The following is a 24,118-nucleotide window of genomic DNA, read 5'->3' as shown; positions in this document are numbered from 1 at the left end:
TTGCACACATTAGACTGCAAAAGAGCATTGGCCTTCTATCTGGAGCGGACAAGCCCTTTCAGACAGTCCGCCCAAATGTTTGTTTCTTTCGACCCCAACAGAAGGGGAGTGGCTGTTGGGAAACGCACCATTTCCAATTGGCTAGCAGATTGCATTTCCTTTACTTACGCCCAAGCTGGGCTAACTCTTGAGGGTCATGTCACGGCTCACAGTGTTAGAGCCATGGCAGCGTCAGTGGCCCACTTGAAGTCAGCCACTATTGAAGAGATTTGCAAAGCTGCGATGTGGTCTTCAGTTCACACATTCACATCTCATTACTGCCTTCAGCAGGATACCCGACGCGACAGTCGGTTTGAGCAGTCGGTGCTGCAGAATCTGTTTGGGGTTTAGAATCCAATTCCACTCCCCTAGGCCCATTTTTATTCTGTTCCAGGCTGCACTCTCAGATGTTCTTGTTGATAGGTCAATTCTTATGTCCTCGCCATTGCGAGGCCCAATTGACCCTGTTTGTTGTTTTGAGTGAGCCTGGGGGCTAGTGATACCCCATCAGTGAGAACAAGCAGCCTGCTTGTCCTCAGAGAAAGCGAACGATACATACCTGTAGCAGGTATTCTCCGTGGACAGCAGGCTGATTGTTCTCACCAACCCGCCCTCCTCCCCTTTGGAGTTGTCTCTTCCCTTGACTTGCTTTGTAAGTTGACTAAGGGGCACGTTCGCATGACGGGTGGGAAGACTGCCGCGCATGCGCGGTGCGCACACTCGTGCGCACAAGGGCTCTAGCAAGCTTTGTTGCTAGGAAGATTTCCGGACCTGGGGCTGCCGTCGGATGTCAACCCATCAGTGAGAAAAATCAGCCTGCTGTCCTCGGAGAATACCTGCTACAGGTATGTATCTTTCGCTTTCTTTTTTATATTACTAGATGTAATTGTATTAATTTTCAATTTCTGTTTTATCTCATTCTTTTTGGGGATATATTGGTTAAAAATTAATAAAAAAATAAAATAAAAAAAAAAGAATTGGTTGGACTGCTAGATGTCCGAGGCGTAAAAGGGGCAATCAGGGAAGACAAACTGAAGAGTAACAAAGCTCCTGGACTGGATGGTATTCATCCCAGAGTATTGATAGAATTGAAAAATGAACTTGCGGAACTATTGTTAGTAATATGTAATCTATCTTTAAAATCAAGCATGGTACCGGAAGATTAGAGGGTGGCCTGTGTAATGCCGATTTTTTAAAAAGGTTCCAGAGGAGATCCGGGAAATTATAGACCTGTGAGCCTGACGTCGGTGCCGGGCAAAATGGTGGAGACTATTATAAAGAATAAAATTACAGAGCATATTCAAAAGCATGGATTAATGAGACAAAGCCAAATGGATTTAGTGAAGGGAAATCTTGCCTCACCAATCTATTACATTTCTTTGAAGGGATGAACAAATGTGGATAAAGTTGAGCTGGTCGATATTGTGTGTCTGGATTTTCAAAAGACATTTCACAAAGTACCTCATGAAAGACTGCAGAGGAAATTGGAGAGTCATGGGATAGGAGGTAGTGTCCTATTGTAGATTAAAAACTGGTTAAAAGAAAATGGACAGTAGGGTTAAATGGTAAGTATTCTCAATGGAGAAGTGTAAATAGTGGGGTTCCCCGGGGGTCTGTGCTGGGACTGCTGCTTTTTAACATATTTATAAATGATCTAGAGATGGGAGTAACTAGTGAGGTAATTAAATTACTCCAAGTACAAACAGGCTTGCTTATACTCACAAGTGGGTAGATGCCATTCCGGCTCGGTAAATATGGCAAAGAAAAATCCAGAGCTTTTTGGAGCGCAAGCTGTACTCCAGCGCACCTGCTGCACGAGAATCAGCTGCCTTTTCTGCTTGCTCCTCACATGCCCAGTTAGAGCTGTTTTTTAAGTGCCTTTCAACGAGGGAGGTGCTATTCTGTCTTTTGCATGTCACATGTATTACTGTCTCCCAGTTGGTGAGATGTCATATGTGTGTGCTTGATGCAAAGAGCTCCTAGCTCTCAGAGACTGAGTCCATTCTCCTGAGGCTAGAGTAGCAGATTTGGAGGAGCTGAGGGAGACAGAGAGGTACATAGATGAGGCCTACAAGGACTTTAGAGAAGTCCCACTTCCAATCTGGCAGCCCCTGTGCTGCCTTGGAGGAGGGAAGCCTTCTAAAAGGAGAGCATCACCACACCAGGTAATGTATTATCCTCTCGCACCGAGGATGTGTCTTCAGGAGCTAGTGCCCAGGTGGGAAGGGTTAGGATGGCTGTTGTAGTTAGTGATTCAATCATTAGGCATGTAGATAGCTGGGTGGCTGGTGGACGTGAGGATCGCCTGGTCACTTGCCTGTCTGGTACAAAGGTAACGGACCTCACGCATCACCTAGATAGGATTTTAGATAGTGCTGTGGATGAGCCAGCTATCTTGATACATGTGGATACCAAAGTCATAGGAAAATGTGGGAGAGAGGTTCTAGAAGTCAAATTTAGGCTCTTAGGTAGAAAGCTCAAATCCAGAACCTCTAGAGTAGCATTTTCTGAAGTACTACCCATTCCACGCGCAGGGCCCAAGAGACAGGACAGGCCGAGCTCCGGAGTCTCAATGCGCGGATGAAACGATGGTGCAGGGAGGAGGGTTTTAGATTTATTAGGAACTGGGCAACATTCTGGGGAAGGGGGATCCTATTCCAAAAGGATGGGCTCCACCTTAACCCGGTGGGACCAGGCTGCTGGCATTGCCATTTAAAAAGGAGATAGAGCAGCTTTTAAACTAGAGACTGGGGGAAGGCCAACAGTTGCTCAAAAGCGTGTGGTTCGGAATAAGGTATCTTTTAAAGATATCACCAAAACAGGGAAGATAGGGTACCCCGATAGTGAGGTTGCAAAAGAGACTATAGTAGATCAGGCGTCCTTAAATAAAAATGAAAATCAGACAAAAGTTTGCAAATTAATACTGTCAAGTACTGAGCATGATGTAAATAGGAACAACAAACATAGTTTGAAATGTCTATATGTGAATGCCAGAAACCTAAGAGATAAGATGGGAGAGTTAGAATATATTGCACTAAATGAATAATTTAGATATAATAGGCATCTCTGAGACCTGGTGGACGGAGGATAACCAGTTGGACACTGTCATACCGGGGTACAAATTATATCGTAGTGATAGGGTGGATTGAATTGGTGGAGGGGTAGCATTGTATATTAAGGAGGGCCTTGAGTCAAACAGATTGAAAATTCTGCAGCAGACAAAACACATCTTGGAATCCCTATGGATTAAAATTCCAAGGGTAAAGGGGAAAAGGATAGTGATTGGAATGTACTACCGTCCGTCTGGCCAGGATGAACAGACGGATGTAGAAATGTTATCAGAAATTAGGGAGGCTAACAAACTGGGCAACACAATAATAATGGGTTTACCCCTATATTGACTGGGTAAATGTAACATCGGGGCACGCTAGGGATGTAAAATGTCTTGACAAAATCAAGGAATGCTTTATGGAGCAGCTGGTACAGGAGCCGACAAGAGGAAAAATTCTAGACCTAGTCCTTAATGGAGCGCATGATCTGTTGAGGGAGGTAATGGTGATGGGGCCGCTTGATCAGATTTGATATTAGCTTTGAAATATACACAGGAAATCCAGTACGTTAGCATTTAACTTTAAAAAGGAGACTATGATACAATGAGAAGAACGGTGAAAACAACCTTAGAGGAACGACTGCGACGGTCAAAAATTTACATTAGGCGTGGATTCTGTTCAAAAATTTCATCCTGGATGCCCAGGCCAAATATATTCCGTGTATTATAAAAGGAGGATGGAAGACCAAACGACAGCCGGCATGGTTAAAAAGTGAGGTGAAGGAAGCTATTAGAGCTAAAAGAAAATCCTTCAGAAAATGGAAGAAGGAACTGACTGAAAATAATAAGAATCAGCATAAGGAATGTCAAGTCAAATGCAAAGCACTGATAAGGAAGGCAAAGAGGGACTTTGAAAAAAAAGATTGCATTGGAGGCAAAAACACAGGAATTAAAAAAGATTGCGTTGGAGGCAAAAACACATAGGAATTTTTTTTAGGTATATTAAAAGCTTGAAGCCGGGGTAAAAGGGGCAATCGAGGAAAACAAAGCCATAGCGGAGAGATTAAATGAATTCTTTGCTTCAGTCTTCACTGAGGAAGATTTGGGAGAGATACTGGTGCCAGATATGGTATTCAAAGCTGACGAGTCGGAGAAACTGAATGAAATCTCTATAAACCTGGAGGATGTAATGGTGCAGTTCTAGAAATGGACGAGTATCAGATCTCCTGGACCAGATGGTATTCATCCCAGGGTACTGATAGAACTGAAAAATGAACTTACGGAACTATTGTTGGTAATATGTAATTTATCCTTAATATCGAGTGTCGTACTGGAAGATTGGAGGGTGGCCAATATAACGCCAATTTTTAAAAAAGGTTCCAGAGGAGATCCGAGAAATTATAGACCTGTGATTCTGATGTCAGTGCCGGGCAAAATGGTAGAGACTATTATAAAGAGCAAAATTACAGAGCATATTCAAAAGCATGGATTAATGAGACAAAGCCAGCATGGATTTAGTGAAGGGAAATCTTGCATCACCAATCTATTACATTTCTTTGAAGGGGTGAACAAAGATGTGGATAAAGGTGAGTCAATTGATATTGTGTATCTGGATTTTCAGAAGGTGTTTGACAGAGTACCTCATGAAAGATTGGAGAGTCATGGGATAGGAGGTAGTGTCCTATTGTGGATTAAAAACTGGTTAAAAGATAGAAAACAGAGTGTAGGATTAAATGGTCAGTATTCTCAATGGAGAAGGGTAGTTAGTAGGGTTCCCCAGATGTCTGTGCTGGGACTGCTGCTTTTTAACGTATTTATAAATGACCTAGAGATGGGAGTAACTAGTGAGGTAATTAAATTTGCTGATGACACAAAGTTATTCAAAGTCATTAAATCGCAAGAGGATTGTGAAAAATTACAAGAGGAACTTATGGGACTGGGAGGCTGGGCATCTAAATGGCAGATGACGTTCAGTGTGAGCAAGTGCAAAGTGATGCATGTGGAAAAGAGGAACCTGAATTATAGCTACGTTATGCAAGGTTCCACGTTAGGAGTCACTGACCAAGAAAGGGATCTAGGTGTCGTTGATACGTTGAAACCTTCTGCTCAGTGTGCTACTGCGACTAAGAAAGCAAATAGAATGTTAGGTATTATTAGGAAAGGCATGGAAAACAAAAATGAGGATGTTATAATGCCTTTGTATCGCTCCATGGTGCGACCGCACCGCGAATATTGTGTTCATTTCTGGTCTCCGAATCTCAAAACAGATATAGTGGAATTAGAAAAGGTGCAGAGAAGGTCGACGAAAATGATAAAGGGGATGGGACGACTTCCCTATGAGGAAAGGCTACAAAGTAGTAAATTTAAAGCGAATCGGAGAAAATGTTTCTTCACTAAATGTGGAATTCAGCTGTGCAATTCGTTGCCAGAGAATATGGTAAAGGCGGTTAGCTTTGCAAAGTTAAAAAAAAAAAAAAAGGTTTGGCCAGCTTCCTAAAGTAAAAGTCCATAAACCATTATTAAATTGGACTTGGGGAAAATCCACTATTTCTAGGATAAGCAGTATAAAATGTTTTGTACTTTTTTGGGATCTTGCCAGGTATTTGTGACCTGGGTTGGCCACTGTTGGAAACAGGATGCTGGGCTTGATGGACCTTTGGTCTGTCCCAGTATGGCAATACTTATGTACTTATGACACAACGAGCTGGGCTATGGTCTCGCCCAAGTTACTGGATACACCAGGAATAGGTATCTGTGCCCGAGATGGTCCGATTGCATTGAGTACAACGTTTGAAGCTGCTGGGAGTCTTCGATGACATGGAAGGAAAAACCACACCGGCAAAATCAAACGGCTCGATTGTGCTGAGAAAGAAGACACATAAAGGGAGAGACCCGACCGAACGGCCTAAAAGACGGCCTCTATCGAAAAGAAAGGAAACTTTTAAAGGGACAAACAAACTAAGGAAGAAAAGAAAGAAAAAACATTATTTTTTAAACAGACCTAAATGAAAGAACAAAACGAATAAAAAATCATGCTTCAAAAATGAAGAAGTCTCTTTCATGGGTGCGAAGAGAGGAGCCACAGAAAAAGCTGTGGCTCCTCGCACAAAAGAAAGAAAACTTAGGTACACGCTTGCGCTGCGGGCGGGAAGTTAGTCTGTGCATGCGCGGTGCGTTGTTGCACGTGCGCCAGAAGGCTCTGGCAAATCTTTTTTTGTTTTTGCTGTGTTTTTATGCTGATTCCCAGGCCGTTGCAGATCGCCGACCCATATGTGAGAATATTTCCGCCTGCTTGTTCCCGGAGAATTGTATTCACATATGATGATCACAGTGGATATGCAAGATTTCCAAAAGGGAGGCGTCCAGTGATTTGAAAGAGCTGCATTCTGATGGTTCAAGCTGTGGAACATTTGGTAAAGATACATTGCTGGATTTGGGCTCCCTTATTTTCGAATTTATAAGACAATTTCTGTGACCATTTGAAATCTCACATTGGACTTATTTATTGAATTTATTTCGTTTGAGTTCATATAACATTATTCACAGGATTATGTGGTCTGACTGGTATGAGTAAAAGGTTTGGATGTGGTTTGTGTGGGTTGTTAATTTTCTAAATGTATGAAAATTAAAGATAAATGTATAAAAAGTTTTTGTAAATTCTGGATTATTTAATTATTGATAGTGATTTGCTCCAAGTAATCTTAGCGTATCCCCTGAGTTTGGATTATTGTATAACTAGTAAAAAAAAAAGCCCGTTTCTCATTGAAATGAAACGGGCGCTAGCAAGGTAATGACCTTCTGCCATTAATGTTTTTAAGGGAAGTGTTAGGAGAAATGTGCTCTGATGGTAGTATGTGTGACAGAGACAGAAAGTGAGTAGGTGTGAGGCAGATAGTGACTATGTGTAAGACAGAGAGTGTGAGAGAGAGAGTGAGTGTTCATGTATCCAGAGGGAGGGGTCAGCGTTGCTGGGGGGTGGGGTGTCAGTGATTGAGTGTGTGATACACAGAGAGAGAGTGTCCCTGTATCCATGTCCTGCATCAGTGTGTGTGTGTGTGTGAGATTGACAGGGGAGGGGGGTGGATCTGGGATCCTGCATCAGTGTGTTTGTGTGACACAGAGAGTGTGACATGGTTGATGCTTCTTTACTGGGAGGGGGAGGGGGGTCAGCGTTGCTGGGGGTGTGGGGTGTCAGTGATGGGGTGCATGATACACAGAGAGAGAGAGTGAGTGGGGGGTGGGGTGCCAGTGATCGAGTGTGTGATACAGAGAGAGAGAGTGAGTGTCCCTGTATTCATGTCCTGCATCGATGTGTGTGTGAGATTGACGGGGGGGAGGGGGGGGATCTGGGTTCCTGCATCAGTGTGTGTATGACTCTCCTGTGCCTAATGGCTCCCAAAAGGCAGCAGAGGTCCCAATACTTAAGATGTGTGTGAGAGAGACCGTTGGGGTGGGGGGGGGGGGGGGGTGTGGAGGCGTCAACCTCCTGGGGGGGGGGGGGGGCGGTGGTGCTTAACGTCTCCCAAAATGCAGCAGAGGTCCCATTACTGTGGAAGGTGTGTGTGAGAGAGTCAGTTGGGGGTGTGGGTGTGCGGGGGGCATCTACCTCGTTGGGGGGGGGGACGGCGGAGCCGTGGTAGGAGGGCAGCGTTGCTGGGGGGGGGGGGGGGTGACTCTCTCCTGTGCCTAATGGCTCCCAAAATGCAGCAGAGGTCCCAATACTGTTGAAGATGTGTGTGAGAGAGACAGTCGGGGATGGGAGGGGGGGTGCAGGGTCATGTACCTCGTGGGGGGCGCGGCGCAGGCGAGGTAGGAGGGCTGTGATCCTGGGGGGGAGGGGGCGGCATGGCATGTGGCTCGGAGGGGGTGATAGCGGCGGTACAGACTGTGTTGAGTCCGGCTGCCCTCGCGTCTACCTTCGGTCGGAGTGCGGAAGAGGTGCTGAGTCCTCCTGTACCTTTGTTAGTGAGTGCGGGTTGAGTCTGTTGGCGCCTCGTGCTTGAGACACGTCACGCTAAGGGCGGGGCAGTGATCTGGAGTGTGATTAAGAACCCTACTAACACTACACGGCTTCACTGCCACAGAGTCAGCTTCAGAACGTTGGAGGTGCAAATTATTATATTAGATTACATTTTAACTGACAGACCTTTGACCAATCTTTTAATTTTTGTAAATCTCTTCTCATGGTTCCTACTCCCACTGGGGTATCCACTCTGTTGACTATCATCATGTCATCTGCAAAAAGGCAAACATTTTCTTCTAACCGTTCAGCAATACTCTCCCTTTGTTTTCCCCTTGTGTGGCTTTTGTTGGGGCTGAAGATGCTTGCAATTGGTATGACAGTTTACTTGAAAGAAGAAGTCATTTGTTACATTGCTTTGTCGGTCAAAACACTGATAACATATGCTGCACAGTACCCTTATCAGGCAAAGCACACAGGTCTCTTTACTGCTCTGTCTCTATGCACTGGTTGACAGACATAATCCATAGGGGACTAAAGGAAAGAACATTAGCAAGTAAGTACTAATTTTCCATTTTCCTTTTTATTTTTTTTTTGTGGCTTGTGTCAGAATCAACATTGCTACTTACAACCCTAAATGCTAGACTAGAATGATCTTTATTGTCGTTTACTATGGTTCTCCAACTTTTTCCCATATTTTTTACCAAATATTTTAGCAGCTCTCTGTGTCTGAGGAACCAGCATAAGAGCTGCTTTTCATAGAACACTAGCTGTCATTGTGCTCTGTCTGACTCGAGTACTGCAAGAAAGCAAAGGGGTGGGCTCTACAGGCTGTAGTAGAGCAGGAATGGACTGAGCAGATTGCTAGGTTGCTCTCCTACCTTTCTGGGATCTGTTCCTCAGAATTTGCACTTAACCATTGAGTCTTCCTCCAGTACTCAGTGTCTTGACTATTTGTTCTACTTGGTTTCTTATATGCAGGTTTACATGTTTGCTGAAGCGTTGGGGGAAGGTGCTGTTAAGATGGGTATGCCCGTTGGCCTAGCCAATAAAATAGCTGCACAGACACTACTGGTGAGTATGTGACAATTGTAAAGAATTTGTGATCATCTCTGGGAAAAGATGACTAAAGTCACTGGAAACAAAAAATTAGGTTCTATGCTTATCTTCTCTTACCAACATTCAAACTATAAGAAATGTACGTGTTAACACGAAATGATTATGTCATAACCACACTCTGTAAGCCACTTTGAGCCTACAAATAGGTGGGAAAAGGTGGGATAGAAATGCAATAAATAAATAATGAATTATATTAAAGCAAACAATGTGTAATACAAGTCTTTTGTGTGAAAAAAAATAAATTTAAATAGTTACAGAAGTTCAAACATGCAACTTTTTAAGTCTGCTTATGGACCCATGACTTGAAAAATCAACCATTCTCAACATTTTGATCTGCTACTTTAGTCGTCTTTTCCCAGAGATGGTCATATTTATCATGTAGCACATATCTGTACAACATATTACCTTTCCTCTTGTGGATAATGAGCTCCATTATTCATATTCTGCAGATACCTCATAGAAGTTCTATGTGTATTACAATCAAGAAAATGGTTTATTAAACCAAGAATTACAATCTGCAGAAATACTAATGAAATAAATTATACATTTTACAGTACAGTGATCAAACATGAAAACTATTTTAACAATTCAAAATAAATTTCTGAAATACAAAAGTCTTCAAGTCTACCCTAAATTCACAGTAGATTGTAGTGAGTGACTTTCCGAATAAACACTGCACTGTGGCACAGCAAAAGAGCATGCTCCTTTTATACACCTCTTCATGTTATCTTTGGGTGATTATAGTATTTGCCACAATTATAGGTAATTTGTAATCATGTTGCTGCAATAATAGCTTGGACTGTGTAGGGTTCTTAGTAATTGAGTTCATAACATATGAGAAAAAGATATGATGTGCTTTTCATCTGGGTATAATTTATACAGTAAGGCAATTCTGGTTCTACAGGCACTGGGCCGTAATGATCCTTTCAGACCTGTGTCACTATGCATGCAGGAAAGGGGTCCACAATATTACTCATTTAAATTGTTTATGATAATTCAACATTTGAGTCACAGTGGAGCAAAATCTGTGTCCCGCAAATGGCAAAAGACAGGTGATGCTTCTGCAGCTCCTGTGTTGTAGATCACTTTCCTTGTTATCAATAGCAGATGAATCCATTAACTGATGGGTTGTATTTGCCTACCAGCAGGTGGAGATAGAGAACACTGAAAGCACATGGTGTTCCTGGACGCCCAGCCCCTCTGCCTTCAGTATATCTATCTCCCAGCAGGTGTGGATGTCGCTTTCTCAGCTCCTGGATTTCTGCCTAGGGTGGCTCCTGTGCTTTGCCAGTAGAGCGGGGGTGTTGTGGCTGGTGGTGCCCACTTTAAAGGCATACTTGGTTTTCCCTGTCCCTGCCTTACCCCATTCCCCCTCCTCCAAGAGTTTCTTTTTGGCTGCCTGCCTCTAACTTTCCTCACAGTAAAAAAAAAAAAAAAAGTGAGAGAAGCTTTCTCCAGAGCTCCTGGTACGGTGCAGCTTGACCGTAGCTCGTTGGACTCGGTCTCCTCAGGTGAGAGTGGTGCCCAGCTCCTCCGGGGAGGTTCCCGCTGACAGCGCTCTGTGCGGGGTAAGTTTTGGTGCGAAGGTGCCATTTTGTTTTCTGTAATTGATGGCTGCTGAAGGAGTTAAGCGCTGCTCCCACTTTGGGAAGCGCAGCAACGGGGCTTTGCAGCACATGCCGCCTAGATGCTAATGCTGGCACGAGCATGGCGGGTGGTGATTCTTCCCGCTTGATGGAGTTGGCAGCGGGCACCATTTTGGAGGCGCCGTGTGACCCGACCCTCGCAGTTGCGGAGGAGTCTGAGTGCAGGGGGATGCCTCGTTTCGGGGTTTCTAGAGGAGCTATTGCCTCCGCTTCCCCCAATGTGGGGGCGGATGTACAGGGTGAGTTTTTCTTCCCTGAATTTGTGCTGCTGATGCATAAGGCCTTTATGTTAAAAAGAGCACTGCCTGAGGCTCCTGACAATTCCTGTCGGACTGGGTTGCCTCCAGTTCTTGATAGCCCAGCGTCTGCTGGAGATTTTATCTCTTCCCCCGAGATTTTGGCTGACGCTGAGTGTAGATGAGTGAATACCCTGTCTGAGGGGGACTCTTCACCCTGTTCTCCCCCATGGTCTAGTTTCGGGGAGTCTGAGGGGTCTGGCAGGCCCTCACGGACTGATGATCCAGATGAGGGTGGCTGCTTGCCACAGGAGTTGGATGACCCTAAAGCGGTTCGGATTTTCCACCGCGATGAGCTGCCAGCTCTCATTTCTGATGCCTTACAGGCCCTTTGTATTGAAAATCCTGACCAGGTCGCTGCCTCTTCTATTAATCCTAGGATGGCTAGTACTAAGAAGCCTTCTCGGGCTTTTCCCGTGTATGTGTCCATCCGAGAGGTTATTTCAGTTCAATGGTCTGACCCTGATGGTCCCTTTAAGGTGGCCAGGGCTATGTGTCACCTTTACCCTCTGAGTGAAAGTCAGATGGCCCTCTTTGGGATGCCTAAAGTGGATGCGTTAGTCACGGTTGTGACTAAAAAGACTACTCTCCCGGTGGAGGGAGGGGTCACTTTGAAAGTTATGCAGGACCGGTGGTTTGAATCCGTGCTGAAGCGGTCCTTTGAAATCTTGGGCCTTTAATTACGGGTGACTATTTGTAGTTCCTATGCAGCCCGGACCTGCCTTTCCTGGTTGCAGCAGGCGGTTGAGCAGCCCGCCGATGGAGCGGGTTCCCTCTCTGAGGTCGGCCCGCGTATGGAGTCTGCCCTGTCTTTTTTGGGCTGATGCCCTTTATGATCTGGTTAGAGCTTCGGCCAAGCAGATGTTGGTGGTGGTTGCTGCCTGCCGCCTTCTTTGGCTCCGGCATTGGGTGGCTGACATGGCCTCTAAACAAAGGCTGGTGAGGTTACCTTTTCGAGGCCTTCTTTTATTTGGGGAGGATTTGGAGAAGATTGTTAAGGACCTAGGGGACTCTAAGTCCCAATGGTTGCCTGAGGATAGGCCGAGGCCTTCTTCCAAAAGTCCTTCTTTTCCCTCCTCTTCCAGGCTACGTTTTCACAAAGCTCACTGGTATCGCCCGGGGCTCTGCAGGGTTTGTTCAACGTACCCGTTTCCAGCAGAGGAACTTTCGTTCGGACAAACACGCTGCGGCATCCGGGCAACGTCCAGGAGTTCAGGGGCGTCCTCCACAATGATGGAGCGCCGGTCCACTCGTCGGTTCTCGCAGTAGGGGGTCATTTCTCCCTATTTCTCGAGGAGTGGACCAAGATGACTTTGGATCAGTGGGTCCTGGACCTGATCAGAGAAGGTTACCGACTAGAATTCGCTGTCCCGGTGGGAGATGCATTTTTGGAGTCCCGATGCGGCACTGCCGTCAAGCGAGAAGCGGTAAACGAGACCTTGCAGGTGTTGCTGAAGCTCGGAGTAGTGGTTCCGGTTCCTCCCGCCGAACGCAGCTGCGGGCGCTACTCCATCTATTTTGTGGTGCCTCGAAAAGTCGGGTCGTTCAGACCTATCCTCGACTTACGCGGAGTCAACGAGGCCTTAGGACTGCGACATTTCTGCATGGAAACCCTGCGCTCCGTCATTGCGGCTGTACAGCCAGGAGAGTTTCTCACGTCTCTGGACCTCAAGGAAGTGTATTTGCATATTCCCATCTGGCCGCCGCATCAGCGGTTTCTGCAGTTTGCGGTATTGAGCCAACATTTCCAGTTTTGCGCCTTGCCTTTCGGCCTGGCAACTGCTCCTCGGACTTTTTCTAAGGTGATGGTAGTGGTGGCTGCCTTTCTCAGGTGAGAGGGTATCAGAGTTCACCCTTATCTCAACGACTGGCTCTTCAGAGCAGATTTGGCAGACGAAAGCTGACTTGCCACAACCAGAGTTGTTACAGTCCTTCAGACTCTGGGCTGGGTAGTCAGTATGCCCAAAAGTCACCTGACCCCCTCTCAGTCTCTCGAGTATTTGGGGTTCCAGTTTGACACGGCTTCGGGGTTCGTTTTTCTTCCCAACAACAGGCGTCTCAAGCTTCAGAATCAGGTCCACCTGCTCCTGCGGACGCCTCACCCTCGAGCTTGGGACTTTGTTCAGCTCCTGGGATCGATGACGGCCACCATAGAGTTGGTTCCCTGGGCGAGAGCTCATATGAGACCACTACAGCTTGCTGTGCTCCAGCAATGGTCTCTGATTTCCCAGGAATACCAACGCAGACTAAGGTAGCTTCCTGCAGCCCAGCACAGTATGGATTGGTGGCTTTCAGACAGCATGCTGCGGCAGGGGATGCCACTGGCTTTTCCTTTTTGGTGTCTGGTGATAACGGATGCCAGCCTTTCGGGCTGGGGAGCTCATTGCCGGGGACGCTATGCTCAGGGTCTGTGGTCCACCGCAGAGGCAGGATGGTCCATCAATCGCTTGGAACTGAGAGCAATATTTCAGGCTCTTCTGGCCTTCCACAGGACGCTGAAGGGTCTTCCTGTCCGGGTTCTGTCGGACAACACGACAGCAGTGGCCTACATCTATCGTCAGGGTGGCATTCAATGCAGGGCCCTTTCCGCGGAGGCATCTCAGATTTGCGACTGGGTCGAGCTCCACTTAGAGCTGCTGTCCCCGTGGCTCACTTAGCCGGTCAGAGCAACGTACAAGCCGATTTCCTCAGCAGACATCAAATCGACCTGACAGAATGGGAACTGGCAGAAGAAGTTTTTCTTCAGATTTGTGCCAAATGGGGGACTCCAGGCTTGGACCTCATGGCGTCAAGTGTAAACGCCAAATCTCTCGCTTTTTCAGCAGAAGGAGAGATCCTCGCTTGGCGGGGTTGGATGCCCTGGCTCAACCTTGGCCCTCGGGCTTCCTGTATTTGTTCCCTCTTTGGCCCTTGATAGGGCGAGTGCTACTTCGCATTCACCTGCACCGAGGATTGGTGATCCTCATCGCCCTGGATTAGCCAAGGCGTCCGTGGTACGCAAATCTCCAGCGGATGCTGATTGATGCGCCTCTTCCTTTGCCTCGGGTTCCGAACTTGTTAGTTCAGGGTCCGGTGACTATGGAAGATCCTTGCAGCTTTGGTCTTACGGCCTGGCTCTTGAGAGGGCGCAATTGAGGGACAAGGGCTATTCTAATAAGGTTATTGCCTGCTCTTGCAGGCTCGCAGGCGGTCTACCTCTGTGACTTATTCTCAGATCTGGCGCACTTTTGAGGCGTGGTTTACTCCAAAGTCGATCACGCCGACTCTGGCGACAGTTGCGCTGTTGCTGGACTTTTTGCAGGACGGGCTACAAAAGGGCCTGGCCTACAATTCCCTTCAAGTTCAAGTGGCAGCGTTGACCTGCTTCCAGGAGAAAGTCTCCGGCTTGTCCCTTGCTGCTCATCCGGATATTGTCCTATTTCTCAGAGGGGCGCTTCGTCTCCGTCCTCCTTTGCGGTCGCCCTGTCCGGCTTGGAACCTAGGACTCGTGTTAAAAGCGCTCCGGCGGTTTCTGTTTGAGACTCTTAATCGGGCTTCTGAAAAGGATGTGACTCTCAAGACAGACTTTTTAGTGGCAATGACGTCGGCAAGAAGAGTGTCTGAGCTTCAGGCTTTATCCAGTCGGGATCCTTTTCTACAGTTCTCGGAATCCGGGGTAACTGTTCATATGGTGCCTTCCTTTCTGCCTAAGGTGGTTTCAGCTTTTCACCTGAACCAGCCCATTTTTCTTCCTTCCTTTTGTAAGGAGAAGTTTCTGTACTCCTTTGGGCAATTGCACCTTTTGGATGTCCGCAGGGCTCTGTGGCAGTAATCTTCAGATGTCAAATGAGTTTAGGAATTCTGATCATTTATTTGTTCTGTTGGCAGGTTCCCGACGGGGGTTTCCGGCGTCTAAGGCCACTATAGCCCGCTGGCTTAAGGAACTCATTTTTTCTGCTTATCTGCTTTCATGGCGGTCGCCGCCTGAAGCGTTTAAAGTGCACTCTTACGAGGGCAATGTCCTCTTCAAGGGCTGAACGGGTGTCATTTCTCTTCAAGGGATCTGTCATGCGGCTACCTGGGCTTCTCAGCTCTCTTTTGTGCGGCATTACAGGGTGGATGTGGCAGCGCGGCAGGATGCGCATTTTGGAGTGCAAGTGCTTGCTCGCGGAGTTACCTGTTCCCACCCTACTTAGGGAGTGCTTTGGTACATCCCATCAGTTAATGGATTCATCTGTTGTTGATGACAAGGAAGGGAAAATTAGGTTCTTACCTTGATAATTTTCTTTCCTTTAGTCACAGCAGATGAATCCATGATCCCTCCCTGTCTGACTTTAGTTTTTTTTTTTACAGATGTTGCATATAGACATTGTGCTTCATCAGGAGACAAGCTATCAGAGTTGCTACAAACTGTTTTTATTGCAGGAGGTTGATAATGTCCCTCCTTTGGTTATTGCTCCGGTTCAGGGGCGTTTGTTATTTTGCCTCTTTTATTCACTCTGCTTTGGAAATTTCATATACTGAAGGCAGAGGGGGCTGGGCGTCCAGGAACACCATGTGCTTTCAGTGTTCTCTATCTCCACCTGCTGGTAGGCGGATACAACCCATCAGTTAATGGATTCATCTGCTGTGACTAAAGGAAAGAAAATTACCAAGGTAAGAACCTAATTATCCCTTATTGTCACATGCTGTGCGTGAAGGTGCTATGCATTTTAAGGGGGAGGGGAAGACATCTTGATTGGTAACTTGAATACTGTCAGCAATACTAGGAATCTTGGTTATAACCACATATCGTCCCCATCATGTTTGGCTGCCTGTATGGTTGGCATGGTAGACTTGACACCAGCATTTAAGCATGGGTGACTGGAGCCCACACAGAGTGGCGGGCGTGGCTGTGGCCACCTTGTTGGGCACACTGAATTAGAGAGTTGCACGGGGACAGAAATGCAACCCGTACCCGCTTATCCCCGTCAGAATCTAACCCGTCCCCTCCTGTGCCCGTGAGTGATCTCCTCCATCCCCACCCGTCCCCATAAAAAAGGAAGTATGTATTTCTGAATGTTAATTAGTCTTTATTTTGAGTTTTCATGAAAATACAAAATGCAAACATCCACCAAGTAAGAGGACACAAACCAGTCAGGAATATTTGGCAGTTATTTCTTTAGTCCATTCAGAAACAAGTCCATCAACAGTGTGTGGTCCTAGCTGTGATCGTCTATCCTCAAGAACACGCCCAGCTGATGAAAATGACCGTTCGGATGATATGCTGGCAGCAGACACTCCAAGGACTCATCTGGCAACTCTAGAAAGATTTTTCCACTTAGTTGTTTTTGACTTCCAGTAAGACAAGATGTCATCAGTAATTCCATCAGTGGTAGTCATGTATGCATCCACCTGAGAAAAAGCAGATGGTGTCCTTTTGAATGTGATTGTGAAGGCATATTTTGCGAGTACAGTAGTATTGTCATTACAAATAGAACATTTTGAAATAGCTAACAAAAGAAAATATATACATACCTCAGATATATTTGAAGATGAAGAAGAAGAATAGAAGTCTCCCAAGAAAATTTCCTCTAGTTTCGTCTTTTTATTGGGTTGCTGCAAGACAGGCGAGTCATCTGGAAGTAGAATGTCTGCTGCTGGCAATCTATCCACCATCTCTTTCAAGCTGGACAGTGCCTGTGCATATTCAATTGGTGCTAATGTTCCAAAGTTGTTTTTAAAACATGGATCCAGCAAAGCAGCAGTACAATGCAAATGATGAATTGTGAAGTATTTATTCAACATGTTAAGTAGAAGTTTTTTTAGTTGTGAGATGATGGTGCTGTCAGAAGCCTTTTCAGTGAAATGTTTTTGAAGCTTTATTTTGGTAGGTAGAACCAGATGCAGTGAAGGGCTTTTGTCAATAGAGAGGCATTTTGTGGCCACTTCAACTGGTTCCAAAACTTGAATGACATCAGCCAATAAGTCTTCATTGATATGAGCCAGCAGATGAAATTTTTTTTTATTAAAACCTGGTTGAGCACTCAGAGTATGGAGATCTGAAAAATGTGTTGCCACTCATTTCAGTGTTAACAGCACACTGTTTCATCGTGTTACTACACATTGTTTAAGTGTTGTTACTAACTGATTGTTAATTTTTATTCTTTTTGCCAATGTCACTAGTTCTTTCGAAGTGTCAGTAAGTTGGGCAACCTCAGGTGGCAAACCAGTGCCAATAGAACTTGCCTGCTGTACACAGTCCATGTGACAAAACAAGATTTAGATTGACATGAACATCCAAGCCACGTGTTTTCTCGATAGGCAGCCATCATATTATTGGCATTGTCCGTAGTGAACACATTGTCTTGACGTTGAACACAAAACTCGTCCAGAATCAACTTCACTGTCAGTTTTATATTTTCTGAGGTATGATTTTCATCCAGTAATCGAGCAGCCAAGATACACAGTTCAGTTTGCCGGTTATCAATATACTGTACAGTCACAGTTATGTAGCCGTGGTTGCTTTTTTTGTGTGTCCAGAGGTCAGTTGTCACACCAAAATGTGGCACAAAGTTAGCTTGTCGATGAATGCGATCTTCTGTTTCTCAACAACACCATCAAGATGACGAGACAAAGTTGACCCACAGGGCACGACTTGGCCCAGGACAACGTTCCCATATTTAGCACCAATGGAGATGAGCTTTGATGCTAAATTCCTGAATCCGTCTCCTTCAACAATAGAAAAATGCCTCACATCTGTTGCACACATGGTGACCACAATGTCTGCCACTTTGATGTTTGCAGGTACTTTGTTGGTATTACTTGATAGAAAAAAGCCTGGTATAGTTGTAATCTTTGTTGCTGGCATACAGTTTGCACAGTAGTCCTTGTGATCCCATAAGCTATTGATGCCATCATGTGTTCTCCAAGAGAGAACTGTCTTGCATCTCGAACAAAGCACAAAAGGCACTTCTTTGGCCTCGACCAGTACTGATTTAAAGAGATTCCATACTTCACTCTTACCCTTATTTTTTGTATATGAAACACGGTTGCTGTTTGAATCAATACGTTTTTGAATGTCTGCTTTTTTTTCCATTGCCATACCTACCGAATGGCAGCCTCTATAAAACAATAAAACACAGAAGAAATAGAAATTAAAAAATGTATTTCCTACTGTACTGAACAAAATGCCATCATGAAAGACCATGGTGGAGGGGTTGGGTTGGGCTTGATGCAGCAGGGCCAGCTTTTTCTCTTTCCACGATGTGAGGGCCAGTGTTTGCTGTATGGCGAAAAACTTTCTAGCCTGATTCATGCCAGAAACTAACCCAACACTTTTGACACAAAAAAAGCCTTTGTATTGCTCCATGAATACTTGAATACTATGTGCAATTCTGGTCACCGCATGTCAAAAAAGCTAATTCAAAACACAGCAATCAAACTACTTTGTTATGCTCAAAGATTTGACCATGGAACTATTCTCCTGGCTATTTTGCCATTGTTTGTTAATTGTTTTCTTTTCTTTTTTCAACACCATTTTAATTGAAATAAACCAGTAAGAATCAGTTAGAACATAAGCAGAATACAGTCACAATGCTCAGTTTTTAGTAGGTCCCACAACTCATCTATGCAATAGTACCCCTCCTTGCCTGCTATCTATTCAAGAAAGAGGCTACACAAAAAAAGATGGAAGTCCCCCTCCTCCCCAATCAAAAGAAATGTGAAGACATTACAAAGTACAAATCAAGTAATTCTGCAACATTGTCCTGACCCAGAACCATCTGAAAGACCCCCATGCATTTAGCAGAGAATTTATGCAGAATGTTATATGCCATCAAAGAATGTTAGGTATTATTAGGAAAGGAATGGAAAACAAAAATGACGTTATAATGCCCTTGTATTGCTCCATGGTGTGACTGCACCTCGAATATTATTGTGCTCAATTCTGGTCACTGCATCTAAAAAAGATATAGTGGAATTAGAAAAGTTACAGAGAAGGTTGACGAAAATGATAAAGGGGATGGGACAACTTCCCTGTGAAGAAAGGCTGAAACAGCTTGGGCTCTTCAGCTTGAAGAAAAGATTGCTGAGGAGAGATATGATAGAGGTATATAAAATACTGAGTGGAGTGGACAGGGTGCACGCAATGCAGTTACAAAGTAATACATTTAAAACGAATCAGAGAAAATATTTCTTCACTCATTAAATTCTTGAATTCGTTGCCAGAGAACGTGGTAAAAGCAGTTAGTTTAACGGGATTTAAAATAGGTTTGGACAGCTTCCTAAATGAAAAGTCCATAGACAGTTATGAAAATGGACTTGGGAAAATCCAGAGCTTATTTCTGGGACATACAGCATAAAATGTACTGTTTTGGGATCTTGCCAGGTACTTGTGACCTGGATTGGCCACTGTTGGAAAGAGGATACTGGGCTTCATAGGAGCCAACTTTTCAAAATTATTGGTGGTGCTAAGCCCAATGGAAATAATCCCTTCAGTCTGTCCCAGTATGGCAACACTTATTTACTTATATGTAAGAATCCAGATCCAAGAATAATATGCCGAAGCGTAGAAAAAGGGCAATAAATACATAAAACAAACAGAAGTTTCCACACTACAATAGAGACGATTGGTCACTCAAACAGCACAAAAGAAACAAGTGAGTATTTATTTATTTATTTATTTTGCTTTAGCTGCAGTAAAACAGCTCACAAACAGCCAGTTCCCACCATGAGAGAAATAAACTGCCTATGCATATAAAAAAATAAAAGTAGTCAGCTGAACTGACTCACCTCTGTGCAGTTCTCTTCTATGGATGACTCAGTCACTCACTCACTCACTCACAGTCACTAGTACTCACTAGTACTTCTGGTCTGGCTCTGGTCACAGTACCACAGCTGCTGAACTGCTGCCTTCCAGTTCTCTCTCCTTCAGTGCCACAGTTGCTCTTTCCTGCTGCCTCCCTCTCTCTTCTGTGCCACAGCTGATCTTCTCCTGCTACCTCTGAGAGGAGTCCTGTCCTGCTCAGCTTGTGCCTGGTGCTGCTCTCTCTTCTCCCTGCCACAGCTGCTCAGCAGCTCCTGCTGCCTCTGAGAGGAGTCCTCCTCCTCTCCTGCAGTTCTCCTTGTGCTGCTGCCATCCTCCTCTCTCCGTCCTCTCCTCCTACGGTACTGCTGTTGTGTTGCCCATGTGTTCAATCCAAGCCGTAGCTGCTTCCTTTTCTGAGATGATTGATGAGTCTGACTCGTCTGACTTCACTGCTATTCACTGGTAGCGGACCTGACTGGAGCCTGCTGTTCTCTCAGCAGTATGACATCATTTCCTTTGAGTCCTGCTCCTGCCCTGGCATGCAATTAAGGAGAGAGAATTTTAAATTTTAAATTAACGAAGTCCAACTGTAAAGTTGTATGGGAAGGAGAAAAGCAACCCAAATCTCACACGCACAGCACACACATTCATTCACTCATTCAAGTAAAATCAGTTACAGAATCAGATAAATATTTGGGCTTTACAGTTAGTGCCAGTATCAGCGTATGATACCGAGGTGGTAAGGTCTGGCTGACAGAAGTGCCTGGAGGACTCCATACAATACAGCTTGAGCAAATCTCCTGCACGTGTTGAATTTGAGTTGAAAGAGAGACCTTAGTCTGGTCGGTCATGAATGATTTCCTCAATCGTAGAACTGTAACGATGAGACCTGTGATCTAGAAAAGCTTTGGATGGAAGCCGACCATCTAGAGCTTGCCAGCTACAGTAAAGAAGATTTTACAAGATTTTGAACATTCTTTCCCTTGTACTGGTTGCCCGGGTGTGATAAACAGTCTTGCCAAACTATTTCATCATTGGAGTTCAGGAAAACAAGGATTTCCGAGCTGATGAAGGTATCAAGAGACCTGAAGACTCTTTATCACACCTGAGCAATCAGTACAAGGGAAAGAATTTGACTGGAACAGCAAGCTTTTTACTAGGGTCTGGCTGGCAAAAGACTGAGTAAGACGAGAAAGTTTCCACCATTCTCCTGCTCTCTGAGTGACGTGTCATTGGTGTCTCCGCCCACTAAAAGAAGTAGCCAATGAGCTTCTCCGCATGGTGCACGCACACTTCCTCCAAAGGTGCGATTGGCGAACCAGCAGCATGATTGATCACAGTGATCATGGAAGTACATCGTTGCGACGGGGGCACAGATCAGCAGAAAAGCAGCGGGCTCTCTCAACAAGGATATGTGCACGGTCCCCACGGGAACCCCGCCAGAACATCCTCCATCCCCACGAGAATCCTGCACGTCTATTTCCGTCCCCGTGGCACTCCCGCTGACCTGGAGGGGATCCCCACAAACCCCGTTCCCGTGCAGACTGTAAGCTCTGTCAAGCAGGGACTGTCTCTTCATGTTCAAGTGTACAGCGCTGCGTACGTCTAGTAGCGCTATAGAAATAAGTAGTAGTAGTAGACCTCTACACTGAATGGACCATGTGGGTTTTTATCTACCATCATTTACTGTGTTAGTGTAATTTAATTAAAAAGTATAATTAGTAATTAGGTTGTATAAATCTCAAATTCTTTTGTGTTAGTTTAAATTTAAATGCCTATTACATACTGCTTTAACAAAGTTCCAGCAGCGTCCCACTGCGCATGCGTGGGTCCCTCAGTCTTTTTTTCCATGGATCTTAGGAGGTCCTGTTTTTCTTAGTCTTCCCTCAGCGCGTTTCTTGAGTTTTCTGAGTGCCTTCCTGTGTAGATATTACTTTTTCTTTATTTACCTCATATTTTTTCCATGGCACTGGCATCACCGGCACCCAAGAAGACCACTCCCCTACTTTAGTGGAGGTACAAATGCAACAGTCTTCAGGCAGCCAGGAGCTTCCAGTTTGACACCAACTATTCCCCAGGCTGTCCCTAAGTTAGCTCCCCCAACCTTTGCCGATGCCTAGCTTCAATGAATGGTACCAGGCCATGCTCGTGGAGGAGCTGGTGCTGATGTTTTAGCTGCAGACTGCTCAAGCATTGAGGACACTTGTGCCACCTGCACCCCATCCCCACCAACTTACTTAACACCATCTCTCCTACTGTCACCCCCCCCCCATCTGTCATATCCTCAACCTCTCTCTCTCCACTGCAACTGTCCCTGACACCTTCAAGCACGCCGTAGTCACACCACTCCTCAAAAAACCATCACTTGACCCTACCTGTCCCTCCAACTACCACCCCATCTCCCTCCTACCCTTCCTCTACAAGTTACTCGAACGCGCCGTTCACAGCCGCTGCCTTGATTTTCTCTCCTCTCATGCCATCCTCGATCCGCTTCAATCCGATTTTCGCCCTCTACACTCGACAGAAACAGCACTCCCTAAAGTCTGTAATGACTTGTTCCTTGCCAAATCCAAAGGTCACTACTCCATCCTCATCCTCCTCGACCTATCCGCCGCTTTTGACACTGTCAACCATGAGTTACTTCTTGCCACACTGGCCTCATTTGGGTTCCAGGGCTCTGTTCTCTCCTGGTTCTCCTCTTCTCTCTCCCACCGTACCTTCAGAGTACATTCTCAGGGATCTTCCTCCACCCCCATCCCGCTCTCTGTTGGAGTTCCGCAGGGATCTGTCCTTGGACCCCTTCTTTTTTCAATCTACACCTCTTCCCTGGGCTCGCTGATCTCATCGCATGGTTTCCAATATCATCTTTATGCTGACAACACCCAGCTTTATGTATCCACACCAGACATCACTGTGGAAACCCAGGCCAAAGTATCGGCCTGCTTATCCGACATTGCTGCCTGGATGTCCAACCGCCACCTGAAACTGAACATGGCCAAGACCGAGCTTATCGTTTTCCCACCAAAACCCACTTCTCCTCTTCCTCCACTCTCTATCTCAGTCGATAACACCCTCACCCTCCCTGTCTCATTTGCCCACAACCTCGGATTCATCTTTGACTCCTCCCTCTCCTTCTCTGCATATATCCAGCAGATAACCAAGACCTGTCGCTTCTTTCTCTTTAATATCAGCAAAATTCGCCCTTTCCTCTCTGAGCACACCACCCGAACTCTCATCCACTCTCTCATTACCTCTCGCCTTGACTACTGCAACCTACTCTTCACTGGCCTCCCACTTAACCATCTATCCCCCCTTCAATCCATGCAGAACTCTGCTGCACATCTTATATTCCGCCTGGACCGATATGCTCATATCACCCCTCTCCTCAAGTCACTTCACTGGCTCGCCTCACCCTATGCTTGGAATAAACTTCCTGAGCCCATTCGCCAAGCCCCCTCCCTGCCCATCTTCAAATCTTTGCTCAAAGCCCACCTCTTCAATGTTGCCTTCGGCACCTAACCTTTATGCCTGTATTCAGGAAGTCTAGACTGCCCCAATTTGACTGTCCTATTTGACTGACTGTAAACTTGTCCTTTAGATTGTAAGCTCCTTGAGCAGGGACTGTCCTTCTCTGTTAAACTGTACAGTGCTGCGTAACCCTAGTAGCGCTTTAGAAATGTTAAGTAGTAGTAGCTTAGCCTCAACTCCTTCCTGAGGCCCAAGCTCTTTGCCTGTGGAGCAGTCTTCGACTGACGCCTCACCAGGCATCATCGTCGACATTGATCTTGCAGTACCACTCTTGGCATCTTCCTTGAAGTCTGAGAGAAGGGCTGTACCTTGCTGCCCTTTGGGTCGTGGGCAGATCCCACTTAGCTGGAGCAGGCACAGATTCACTCAGTCCATACAGAATACTTCGAGGAGTCTGATCTGGACCATCCATGGGAGCCAGAAGAGGATCCATATTACTTTTCAGAGGAGGAGTCCTATGGTATCCCTTCTGACCTGTCTCCACCACAGGAGAGACGCAGATCCCAACCTGATGGTCTCTTTCACCAGATTTGTTAAGGAGATGGCTACTACCATCCCATTTAAATTAGAAACTGAGGAGGAGCCCAGGGCTAAAATGCTATCAGTCTTGGACTATGATCTCCTCCCAGGGGAAAGGGATCACAATTCCGCTACACTCTATCCTGAAGGATGTACTGATGAAGAACTGGGAATCTCCCCTCACAGTGCAGGTTG

The 24,118-nt window shown here is 45.7% G+C and overlaps 1 protein-coding gene across 1 annotated transcript in view; it reads left to right on the top strand.

Annotated features, from left to right (window-relative positions):
• The window catches only part of PYCR3 (pyrroline-5-carboxylate reductase 3), a 128,679-nt gene that overhangs the window by 89,283 nt on the left and 15,278 nt on the right, over positions 1 to 24,118 (top strand). Inside the window, exon 5 of the mRNA XM_030219923.1 lies at positions 9,030 to 9,122. Coding sequence (XP_030075783.1) covers positions 9,030 to 9,122 — 93 coding nt within the window. The remainder of the gene's footprint in view (positions 1 to 9,029; positions 9,123 to 24,118) is intronic.

Source organism: Microcaecilia unicolor, chromosome 1, assembly GCF_901765095.1.
Source record: "Microcaecilia unicolor chromosome 1, aMicUni1.1, whole genome shotgun sequence".
Taxonomy (NCBI): Eukaryota; Metazoa; Chordata; class Amphibia; order Gymnophiona; family Siphonopidae; genus Microcaecilia; species Microcaecilia unicolor.
This window is presented reverse-complemented; position numbering and strand designations above follow the sequence as displayed.